The sequence below is a fragment of the Haplochromis burtoni genome, unplaced genomic scaffold (genome assembly GCF_018398535.1).
Source record: "Haplochromis burtoni strain Fernald_Lab_line unplaced genomic scaffold, NCSU_Asbu1 Contig_121, whole genome shotgun sequence".
Classification (NCBI taxonomy): domain Eukaryota; kingdom Metazoa; phylum Chordata; class Actinopteri; order Cichliformes; family Cichlidae; genus Haplochromis; species Haplochromis burtoni.
The window spans coordinates 823,115-835,700 of NW_024582482.1; the positions used below are offsets into that span (position 1 = coordinate 823,115).

The window sequence follows — 12,586 nt, forward strand, 5'->3', positions numbered from 1 at the left end:
GCAAGTTTGAGTAAATTATTCATTGCCTTTTGATGAACAACAATTAGTCCCACTCTTTCTGCATAGATTGTTACTTCACACTTTATTAAACCATAACTGTGGAAATAATGACAAATTTTAAAATAGTTAAACAAATTCAAAGCAAATCAATCAACAAACAAAACCTATGATACTCCCTGTAATTTTTTGCTACACTAATATAATAAAATATAATACCTGTGAAAACTGTGAAACTGACAGGGAGCATTGTCCCATTAAATGATCACAACAGCACATTTTAACATACAGCTGGGTCATAAATGTCCACTTGTGGTGATTTGAAGGTTAAAATAATTGAATTTATCTTGTTTAGCATCATAAAAATGATGTTTTAATCCCTGCAATTCTCCATTAAAAGGTTAAGCCTTCAGATGCTGAACAAAGCATTAACAGTGTTAGTAGAATAACATAGACATGACAGGGGAAAAGAGACTAATAAATAAATACTGCACTCTTAATCAAGGTACAAAAAAGGTTTTATCATTTAATTTATACAAAAAAAAATGTTGTGTAGTATCTGGTTCACAGAAACATGAATCATTTTGTTTCCCAATAAATAAAGCGATGGGTGCCTAATAGTTTTATTACACCACAGATATCTGGTGCTCTGTTATTAAATAGAAATTCTATTCATTTCATCTGTTACTCCAAGTGGATTTAGCAAGCACGACACACTCAAGTCAAAAGCTGATTCATTCACACTGAGCTGCGTTGTTCCAGCTCTAAACTGAAGCTCCACTAACAGAAAAACAATATGTCATATCGAGACGCGTTTATTCCGAGAATACATTTATAAGCAGCGGTAGATTACCGCAGAGCGAGCACGTATGCATTTTAAACAGGAGATAAATACAGAAACATGATGGAAAACACAAAGCAAATAAAGATAACTATATACTATGAAGACAAGTTAAAATGCAGTTAAGATACTGCTGAATATGACTCGTTTCTGTATATAATCTGGTTTTGATTAAACATATATACACTCCAAATACTTGCTTTGATTGCAGTGTATTGTTTGTATTTAAACAGCAGGAAATGAAATCTGTTTTCAGCCTCGTTTCTCATCGTTTGCTTGAATTTTCCATCTGCTTAATTTAACAAACTTGGGTTTTGATAAAACTACATGAGCACCTATAGATGTTCCCGAGTAAAACAGTCGTCAACGTTTTGGTTTTTTACGTTTTTCAGCCAATCACAGAGCTGCTCGTCAGGGTCGTGAGAATCCCACCATCGCCTGAGCTCTGATAACCTGAGGAGGAAACTGTAAGACACTTCTGATTGGCTACGGTCCAACATGCTGCAGGGATAAAACAGCAGCTTGACCCTTCATCGCCATGACCACCATGGCCTTCCTCTGGATCGTCTCCTGCCTCGCCTTTGTCAGCGCTGCCTACGGTGAGAGTGCCAGGTTCAGTTTTCTTTCAAAGTTTGAGTTTGACTCAAGTTTTCTGCACTTTTATTACTTTTTAAAAGTTAAATGTGTAACTGCTGCATGAATTAGAAGATCTGTATTTTTTTAATAAAAAGTTGATTATTAGTTTAGGCGGGCCACAGTAACTGCATGTGAGATGATCAGCTCTCAGTTGCAAAGATTACTGTGCAGTTAGATATTGAAGTACTTCAAACGGTCAGTGTGACTCTGCTGGTTTGTTCTCTTTGTGTCAAAACCTCAGGCTGTGGCACCCCTGCCATCCCTCCCCGGGTCACTGGCTATGCCCGCATTGTCAACGGTGAGGAGGCAGTGCCTCACTCCTGGCCCTGACAGGTGTCTCTGCAGGTGACCTCAGCAATTGCAAGCAGCTTCTTCTCCTTCTTCATTATCTGAGTTTGCTCTTGTTTTCCTCACAGCAAACCAACGGCTTCCACTTCTGTGGAGGATCTCTGATCAGCGAGCAGTGGGTGGTGACTGCTGCTCACTGTAACGTCAGGTCAGCACGAGAAAACCTCAGCACATCAGCTCACACATCTGTCTGCGGCTGGTTGCTGCTTAAGATGCAAAAGTTTAAAAAACGAGTCAGACAAATATCATGCATCTATTCAAACCGACAGTGCGACTTCCTTTGTGTGACTCAGTTCTGCACAAACATACAAACCCATAAAAACAGCTCGAGGTTTACAGTTGGCTTATTAAATTCCTAAAACAGCTGATTATTGTAGACTTTTTGTCTGACAGACAGACAACGTTGCTTTTGTGTTGGACTGCTATGGATAAATTCCCTTTCAACAGGTATTTGTGGTATGAGGATAGCGTGTCTGTGGACTGAATAATAACACTTTTTCATTGTGTGTTTTGACATTTAAAAGTTGCATTCCTATCTAGGACCTACCACAATGTGATTGTTGGAGAGCACAATAAGGGTTATGGCTCCACAGGTGCTGAAGCCCACCAAGGTGAGAACCAATAATCAACCAACGAGCTTTCAGAGCATGCACTTTTCCCATATCTAACCCCTCCCTCCATACTTCTCACAGGTCTTCACTCACCCCAGCTGGAACCCCCAAACCATCAACAATGATATCACCCTGATCAAGCTGGCCAGCCCTGCTCGCCTGGGCACCAACGTGTCTCCCGTCTGCCTTGCCGACACTACCGACAGCTTCGCTGCTGGCATGAAATGCGTCACTACCGGCTGGGGTCTGACTCGTTACAACAGTGACATCTCTTGCACAGGAGGAGAGGGCAGTCTGAGTTTAACCCTCAGTGCAGTTTATTGCAGTTTCTTTCTTTAGCCAACAAAAACGTTCTGCTAACAGTTAATTCTGCTCAAATTGTCAAGTTGGAAAAGTTGTGGTTCACGTATTTCTCCATCAGAAATATTATCAGACAAACTATGTGTATTATCAGTGTGACAGGCATTTATGACAAAAATGTTCCATGGTTACTGTCCCACAGCTCCCAGTACTCCCAATAACCTACAGCAGGCCGCCCTGCCTCTGCTGTCCAACGAGGAGTGCAAGAAACACTGGGGCAGCAACATCTCTGACGTCATGATCCGTGCCGGTGGAGCTGGTGCCACTTCCTGCATGGTAAGGACCCGCCCACCCACCTGGAAACCATTCCAGATTTTCTTCACACACGCTTTGTCCTGTTCTAGTGTTGGACGCTTCCACGTACCTGTTGGTCATCACTTGTTTGTTGTTCATTACTCTCTTTCTCAGGGTGACTCTGGCGGACCTCTGGTCTGTCAAAAGGACAACGTGTGGACTCTGGTTGGTATCGTATCTTGGGGAAGCAGCCACTGCTCCACCTCCACTCCTGCTGTCTACGCCCGAGTCACCAAGCTCCGTGGGTGGGTCGACCAGATCCTGGCTTCCAACTAAAAGCTAAACAGCTAAACCTCCTCCACCAGGGACACCCACAAACCCCATAAGACCCCAGAAGTGTGACATCAGAGTGTGGGCCAAGGTCATCGATGATAATAAAAAACCTGAAAATCAGAGACTGTGTTAGACTTTGACTTCTTTCAGCAGAGCCTGAATCTACTTTGCTTACTGAGTTTGCTTTAGCATATTTCATCACTTCTTAAAAGGGCAGCACAGCATGGCGCCCTTCTCTCAGACGCCCACACCATACAGCATGTGAGCATGTCAGCTTGATTACTTTTCCACAAAATTAGCTACATCAGTCTTAAAAGCAGATTAGGGCTGTGCATGTGTGTGTTTCTTGTGTATGTTTGTGTGTCTTCTTTGTAAGTTGTTTCACTCTTTAACAAAGTCATTGTACAAGAAAGCGTTTTTGTAAATGGCCTAAAAAGAAATAACATGAGAAAAAAAACCCACTATTAATAAACTGTAGTATGTTAAACATGTGAACAAGACTGAACATCAGCATCTTTTCATATTTACATCAATTGATTTATTTATAAGCACATTTAAAAACAACGCACAAACAACAACAAAAAACATTACAAAGAAAAGCAACAATGCGCTTACCTTTAGTTTCCACAGATGCACAGACTTTTCCAAAGGAACCAAAGTACTTGTTTACAGTTTCACATATTTATTACAGATTAAAATGCCTGCAAAATAAAACTTGGCGCCTGCTCCATGTCACCATCAGGTGGTGATCAGCTGACAGCACAGTCCCTTTCTCTAGCTGAGTGTCCAAGACATTTGATGGTTTGATTACAAAATCGATCATCAACCTGCAGCATGAACATGGTTTTCCTTATCAATAAGAGTTATTAACACAGGAGCTGAGTAATAGAACATCACTCGGGTTCAGACTATGCTTGTCACGGTTCTGGGTCCGTTGACCCAGTATTTTGAGGTTATTGTGTTTTGATTTAAGTTTGCATCAGGGATTGTGTTCTTGTTCTCTTGTCGGATAATGTTTATGGTGATGATTATGATTTCTATTATTAGAGTTCCATGTTTCTGTTTATCTGGGTTTAAGATGCAGGTTTAGTTTCATATGTTATTTCCTGTCTGTCTCTCGGTGTCGAGCCTGCGTGTGATGTTTTATTGTGAAGGTCTGTGTCATATGTGAGTGTGCTCAGTTTACGTTTCCCCTGTCTCCGTCAGCTCAGATTCCTCCCAGCTGTGTTGCCCTCCTGTCTCTCATCCCCTGATTACTGGTGTGTGTATTTAAGCCCTGTGTGTTCTCCTGCCTGTTGCCGGTTCGTCTGTGTAACTCTGCGTCAGTCTGTGTTACTCTATGTCCTGCTCGTCTCTCTGCTTCTCATCCCTTTTTGTTTCATCTCAGGTTTGTCATTTAGCTTTCCCAGTTCAGGTCTTTAGTTTTGTCTTCCCTCTTGCCTGTTTTGCCTTCTTACCACTGTGTAAATAAACTCACCGACATCTCATCCACTGCCTGCATCTTGGGTCCTTCTTCTAACTCCACACGGCTCGCCTCGGCAGCCGTGACAATGCTTGTCCCAAGCATGCTCCTCCGATGTCCGTAATGGAGTCTGGATGGGCACCTTCCAAGCACCAAGAAGGCCAGGTACTCTAAAGGAGACGCAAGTATACTCAGTCCTGCTTCCACTTCTTACTGAGGGTTGTAAGTCACGGCAGATGGCGCCCCTCCCTGAGCCTGGATCTGCCGGAGGTTTCTTCCTGTTAAAAGGGAGTTTTTCCTTCCCACCGTCGCCAAAGGTCATATAATTGTTGGGTTTTTCTCTGTAAGTATCATTGTAAGGTCTACCTGACTATATAAAACGCCTTAGACGGCTGCTGTTGTGATTTGGCGCTGTATAAATAAAATTTAAGCTCCAGAGTAAAATAGAATCCTGATTTAATTTCTAATAAACTTTGGCTCCCTTCAAACTGTCCGGAAACATACAGTTAGTCTATAATTTGTTGAACAGAGCCATAGCTTTTATACTTTCGCCTAAGTAAACCAAAGAGTGGATAGATATAGACGTAGTTCCCCAGTTTAATAGCCTCACAATTAACTGAACAAACCAATAATAATAGTAATTTCATAAGAACTGTTTTTAATACTTGAATAAAAAAATCCTTCGTGATGAGTGAAGCGTAGAACCCACGGACATCACCGATGCTGCGCTTCTTCCCGTCAGCTGCTGCTTTTTTGTGAGTCTCTCTGTCTTCAGTTTTGTGTTTAATAACTGAAACGTGTAAACAGTAGTTCACACCATGTTGTTAACACAGGCGTATTTTGATTGTAGTTGTTGACAGTGTTACACCTGCCACGACAAGCGACTTGGTTTAAAGATGTGATGCTGTTTTTCCTCAAACATGGAAATAATTCTGTCATCATGCACTTCAGTTGGCTTCTTTAGTCTTTGAGGTCTTTCAGGTATTTTGGTGTTGTTGTCCAGATCTGGACACTTCTAAAATTTTGTTCTTGCTCTTTTTAAATTGCTTCATTTCCATTTTCAGGAAAATGATGGCCTCCCTCTCTTGCACTAACATCTCATATTTACGGTTACATTAAAATTATGGTGAAAAGCTATAAAAGACAAGTTCAACACTTCAGATATTGTCTGCTTCTTTAGTCATAATGTCAGTCAGTTTTTCCATTAATTCTATACCTCTGAAAATGGGATTATTTGCTGGTTTCTTAAAACATTCATGGTAAATTTTTGTAAAACAATTAAAGCTGAAAGTCTGACTTTGATCGCATTTTAAATATTTGGTTTAGAGTCCACTGTGCCGGTTTGTTACAAAATAAACAATGGAACAAATAAACCCCCTCAAAACAACAACAATAAAAAAACATCCCAAAAAAACAAAAACCAAACTGCATCAGAAACAGTAGCAGTCACTCAGAGCTGTGAACAGGAGTCACACAGTATACTAGCATGCTTCTGCTGCCGGTCTGAGAAACCTTGACACACTACCATTTGGTTCCCAAAGCAGTAATTCTCAAGTTCATCACTTTTAATTACTCAACCACTTTTGTGTCTTCTTGCGGTAATTATGTAGATATGCTTAAGTTGCCTCTGACTCACTGTAAGTGGCCAAATAAAAAAAATTACATTTAAAAACCACAATCTGTATTTAAATGATATTGGAGCGTTTCTTATACAGCACTTTTCTACTCTGAGCACTCAAAGCACTTTATGCAACATGCGTCATTCACACATTCATACAAACACTTTTTTTCTACATAGGTGCTTTTTACATAACATTTATATGATAGATGCTTTGGAGGCGAACTCGGGGTTATTATGCCCAATGAACACCAACACAGTTTGCTTATATATTGATTCTGTGTTTATTAAGAGACCTGGAATGTAAAAGAGGACTGTGGGTGAGCTTCTGTTGTTTAAATGTGCTACGGGCTATAAAGAATAGATGTGACAATATTTTTTCATTTCAAAAACAAACAACAAACCAAAATAAGCTGCAGTTTGCTACAGCGGGGTTAGGTCAGTTGGTGATTCAAATTGCCCATTGTTGTGAATGTGAGTGTGTCTGTGTTAGCCCTGTGATAGACTGTGCTGGATCCGCCTCTGCTGATTACCAGTTAGATGTTCAGTTTGTTCTTGATGACAGGAAACAAACACAAGGACCAACATTCATCTTTTCCAAACAGTTTTACTTATTTCAATAACAGATAAAAACTCACTTTGAAGGATGTTTCAAACTGAAGTATTCACTTCACATCTATCCAGTTCAGTTATTTATACTCATCACAAGACACACACAAAAAATGGCATCTCATGAAAAGGCTAAAAGGTGTTCCACATCGATTTTTCATTGTAAAAACTAAACAGCAATTGACATCGTAAAACTTGCAGAGCTGGAATTCATTTCATTTGTCACATAAACATGACTTTTCTTTTCTTTTTATTTCATTTTTAACTCAGGCCAATAAAACTATCCAGGTTCTCAGAGCTGTTTAAATAGGTTAAACATGTTAATGATTACACAAACTCTTCAAAACCCATTAGTGCATCTTAGGGCAGATGTTTGTGTATTTGCTTGTTTTTTTGTTTCTTGCTTTGTTTTTTTTGCATCATCTGATCAGATGCTAACAATACTAACTAAGAAATACTAATAATGAATAATAAGAATGTTGATGTCAGAACACATACAAAATGTTTAAGTCCACTTGCTGCTGATAAACACTCAATGCTGGGAAATGCACACCTGTTTCAGAAAAATGGAGGTCAATACCCAGATAACAGCAGGAACCAACTGGCAACATGAGAGTGGACAAAAATACAAAAGAAGTGCGGTGAAACTAAAGTAACTGTTTCAGTTTGTTTTTAATGTTAACACAACACACTTGAATTAGTTCAATCCCAAATTTAAAAAAAAAATTAAAGTTCAATAAATCAATCAACTGAGAGCTCTTACAGATGCATTTACAAATAATAACAGCAATCATCTACATGTTACATTTAAGTGAATTATATATTTAAAAAAACGGTTTTATTAAACATGCAGCTCTGCTTTCAAATTTCACAAATAAATTCAATAGAAGTAAAAAGTGCAGCAGTTAGTCTTGTGAATATTAATAATTTAGCTATTAATGTATGGGTTGTGTTTATGCCCTCATTTTTTTACATTTTGATAATTGATTTCAAACATTTGGAATTGAGTTAAAAATAAATCAAAAAATTTATTAGTTTCACAAAAATAAGAGGAGGAAGATCAAGAGTGGGAACAAAAAATATATATGAGGATTTAGATTTTCTAAATAGTTTTATTTTATTTTAACACTATTTTTAAATTTTCCTTTACTCATTTACTAACATTTGTCAGGAATCACTGACTAATGCTTGATGTAACTGTCTTTAACAACTAAACCCATGAAAAAGTAAATATCAAGCAACAACAGACGTTAAACAGCTAAAAACAGGAGCTACGGACTGACAGCAAAACAACTAGTAGGTCAGGGGGGAGATACTTTCATCCCCACCCAAGACTGAGCACCAAGTACTGAGCAAGAGCGGCTGACCCAACAGATTGTGGCGAAGCTGGAAAACTGAAACCTGTAGTCGGTTACCAAAACAATGTGAGGGATGTGAATGCTGCATTACGGACAACCAGAAGGAGAAGATCAAAGTAGGGAAGGAAGTTAGCCAACTATACAGCAAGCCAAGCTAAAACCTCTTGGCCAGTCAATGCTCATAATGGCTGGTCTAAGAGCAGACCATAGCAACCATCACGGGGGCAGACATCAAAGAAAGGGTCTCCAGTATAAAGCACCAGGCCTGATGCACGCCAACTTGCTGAAGAAGCAGACTGCACTCCATGAGCATCTATGACGCCCATTATGGCTACCTGAAGCATCCCCAGAAAGAAGGACAGGCCCCTGCACAGGATGCACCAGCAGATAAAGGAAGTGGCTGACATCCTGAAATTCTACACAGCATGGAGGCACTAATCATGGCATGATCTGTCATAGAGGATATAAAGTCAGAGAGATGCATGTTTTGTAATGACAAGGAGCAGGCTCATCTGGTAGAGTGGCTGCAAAAAAACATGGCATGCAAGCAGAGTGCAGCAGCCAGTGCAACACAAATTTTGGGTCCTTTGCTCCAACTAGTGGTCAGTGCAGAGCATTCCATTCCATCCACTCCTATGTGAAGGGCCTTAAGGATGCCCTTGAGACCACCCAGCACGTAACAGTGGGGTGCAAGATGCTAGCAGGCAGGGCATACATGGAACGCCATAATCAAGTGGCTGGCATATTATACAGGAACATGTGTGCCAAGTATGGCATGAAAGTCCAGTGGTCAAAATGGGACACACCCACTAGGGTGGTCGGGAATGACCGAGCTAAGATCCTGTGGGATTTCCAGACAGAGGCAGACAAACAGGTGATGGCTAACAAAAAAGACATAGTAGTGATGGACAAGCAGAGGAAGACAGTCGTAGTGACAGACAAAGCAATACTGAATGACAGCACCATCAGAAAGAGGTAACACGAAAAGCTGGAGAAGCACTGAAGGCTGAGAGAAGAATTCAAGAAGACCTCAAGATGGTTCACATGTAAAAGTCTTAGTCCCTCACATTGGAAAATCAAACTTTGCAGCTTGTCAGCATCACCTGCTAAAACTCCCACTGTCCACTGATAAGATGTTGCCTATAACCGCCCTGGTTCCATCCAATCACACCATATCCCTGTTGTATAAAAGCTCCTTCAATAGGTTGCCCTGACATGATCTAGCCATGGCCTTCCTGTGGATCCTCTCCTGTCTCGCCTTCATTGGCACCGCCTACGGTGAGACAAACTCTCTAATGTTACAGCTCATTGGGTGAAACATTTGTTTAATTTTACAGTTAGTGCCAATGTGACTGTTACATGAATTTTATTTTCATTAATGGCATAATCCTGATGTTCTGATGTCACCAGGGTGCGGAGTTCCCGCCATCCGTCCTGTCATCACCGGTTACGCCCGCATTGTGAACGGTGAGGAGGCAGTGCCTCACTCCTGGCCCTGGCAGGTGTCCCTCCAGGTAAATGAAGAAACAAAGACGCTGTCACAGCTCACCACACAATCAGATGGAAATGTCTAACCGTTGATGTTCATTTTGCTGTAACAGGACTACACCGGCTTCCATTTCTGTGGTGGTTCTCTCATCAATGAGAACTGGGTGGTGACAGCTGCTCACTGCACCATCAGGTAACTTTAAGCTGGTTTTGACCGAAAACTCCAATTAAGAGTCATGTTTGATGAGGAGAATCCTTGTTGAGAGGGCACTGCTGTGTATCTGGGGTAGAATAAAACTAAGTAAAAACAGTTTTCAGGTAATGTGATGATCTCAGAAATGCCCACATGCTTCTGTTCTTTTCTGTGCAGGACCTCCGACCGTGTGATCCTCGGAGAGCACGACCGTTCCTCCAGTGCCGAGAACATCCAGACCCTGGCTCCCGGCAAGGTGGGTGAAACACTGCATCAGCTTTCATCGCATAGCTACATGTCAGGGTTTGTTGGCCGCTCATAACGATGTCACTTCCCAACAGGTGTTCAGGCACCCCAACTACAACAGTTACACCATCAACAACGACATCACACTCATCAAGCTGGCCACCCCTGCCCAACTGGGCACACGTGTTTCCCCAGTTTGTGTGGCCGAGACTTCCGACAACTTCCCCGGAGGCTTGAAGTGTGTGACCACTGGCTGGGGTCTGACCCGCTACAACGGTAAGAGCTCACCCACCTGTTACTCTTTGTTATTATGTCCTCGTAGACACTGATCGGTTAAACAATTATTAGATAGACATATACGTGGGTTTGGACTGTAATGAGACCACCAGGTGGAGCTTTAACAGTTGTGCTAAAACACGAGGAATGATAGAGCATGATAAAAAAGTCTCTAATGTCTGATGTGTTTGTGTGTGTGGTGCAGCTGCCAACACACCACCCCGTCTGCAGCAGGCTGCCCTGCCCCTGCTGACCAACACTGACTGCCAGTCTTACTGGGGCAGCCAAGTCACTGATCTGATGATCTGCGCTGGAGCCTCCGGAGTCTCCTCCTGCATGGTGAGCGGGACCTCCATCAATTACAGAAGCACTGATCCTGAGCTTCTTATGTGATGGCTGTGGGTCAGGCATTAGATCAGGAAACCTACTAATCAGAAGGTTGCTGATTTGAGCCCTGGTTGCTAAAGTCTGCATGACAAATATCCTTCGGCAACATACAAAGCTGCGCTCCGATGCATCAAAAGAGCATTGACAAAAGGGCGTGGCCGAATGGGTAAATGACGCAAGTTGTTTAAAGTGCTTTGAGTGCTCAGATAATGTAGAAAACCAGTCCATTTACCATTTAGCTTTTTATAATGTCTTATTTATTCTTATTTTTCAGGGTGACTCTGGTGGTCCTCTGGTCTGTGAGAAATCTGGAGCCTGGACTCTGGTTGGTATTGTGTCCTGGGGAAGCTCAACTTGCTCTACCTCCACTCCTGCAGTCTATGCCCGTGTCACCAAGCTGCGTGCCTGGATCGACCAGACCATCGCTGCCAACTGAGCATGTCACATATGAGAGGTTTCAGCACCAAGCTAGTCCTCAATAAAACACAGAAAATCTGAAAAACTCTGACCTACTCGTGAATGTGTCTTTTTCTCCTGTTATTCATTTTCATTTTAGACATCGAGCATTCGGTGAATGAAATGTGTTGAACTCGAGAAGAGTTTTGTCACGTTGGACTTGTCTGGTGTTCCTCAGTGCCAGAATCAGGTTGGCCTAGCCATACATAAATCCTGGAAGCAGCGAATAACAAATAGTCTGGCTCAGTTTAAAATGCACCTAAGTCATTAGTAGTGATAATTCTAACCCTTTGTGTTCAGGAGAAAAGCAAAACTTTTTTATGGTCTTTGTCCTTCTTAATTCAGTGATTCACGTATGAACACATCTTCGGGTTACACTGAGCAGATTACACACACTGTTGGGTTATTTTTCTTTTTGAGAAAAGACAAATAAACTCAAAGTATACGTTTTCAAAATGTATTACACAGTTAGTTAATGTAATTAGTTAATTACAAGTTTCAAGTTAATTTTACAAGGCGCCACAGACCTCCTTCTGTCCAGACAGAAAGGCCACTGCACACAAGCAGCAAGCACTTTTATTATGAGACACACAAACAGAATTCTAATATGACTGGTTAAAAAGTTGAGGCGTAGCCACTGTTTAGACTTGGCTTCTCCCTTATTTGCGACGTAGTCCAGCCCTTGGCTCATCTTACATCTCCAGGAGTGGACATCTCCCTGTGAGGAGAGGAAAGACAACTCCTCCCTACCTATTCCAACATGTCCTCATCAGTTATTTATGACAGCACATTTAATGCAACACGGAACAAAAACATCACAGATCGTATTTGCTGTGCAAGTTTCTGCCTTCGCTTCTAATCACAGCAGCTTGTTATCAGGTGCCTCTTGGTGGGCACACGGGGCCAACTCGGCGGTGGTAGCAGGTTTTTATTATATAAACTGTTATATAAAAACCAGTGTTATCAGGAAATGTTCAGACAAGAGAGGGTTTTCAGGAAACACCACTAAATGTTCAGTTTCTATACTATATGTTAGAAGAAGATGTTAAAATCACCCACATTGATTATTGTATCTGAGCTGAGCACTAAATCAGATGAAAAGTCTGAGAAGTCACACAGAAACTCTGAGTAAG

The 12,586-nt window shown here is 41.4% G+C and overlaps 2 protein-coding genes across 2 annotated transcripts; both read left to right on the plus strand.

The window, feature by feature from the left end:
- The first annotated feature begins 1,385 nt into the window (after positions 1 to 1,385).
- Positions 1,386 to 3,593, plus strand: LOC102290522 (chymotrypsin B). The gene is given in 8 exon segments (XM_005929206.3): positions 1,386 to 1,437; positions 1,716 to 1,819; positions 1,891 to 1,970; positions 2,363 to 2,410; positions 2,412 to 2,433; positions 2,515 to 2,695; positions 2,936 to 3,069; positions 3,202 to 3,593. Coding segments are annotated over 8 exon segments (783 nt in total). The 3' UTR covers positions 3,364 to 3,593.
- Positions 3,594 to 9,566: 5,973 nt separating this feature from the next.
- Positions 9,567 to 11,505, plus strand: LOC102290823 (chymotrypsinogen A). The gene is made up of 7 exons (XM_005929208.2): positions 9,567 to 9,685; positions 9,818 to 9,921; positions 10,009 to 10,088; positions 10,266 to 10,344; positions 10,430 to 10,610; positions 10,816 to 10,949; positions 11,272 to 11,505. The coding sequence occupies exons 1-7, from the start codon at positions 9,634 to 9,636 to the stop codon at positions 11,431 to 11,433; spliced, it is 792 nt and encodes a 263-aa protein (XP_005929270.1). The 5' UTR covers positions 9,567 to 9,633; the 3' UTR covers positions 11,434 to 11,505.
- The last annotated feature ends 1,081 nt before the right edge of the window (positions 11,506 to 12,586 follow it).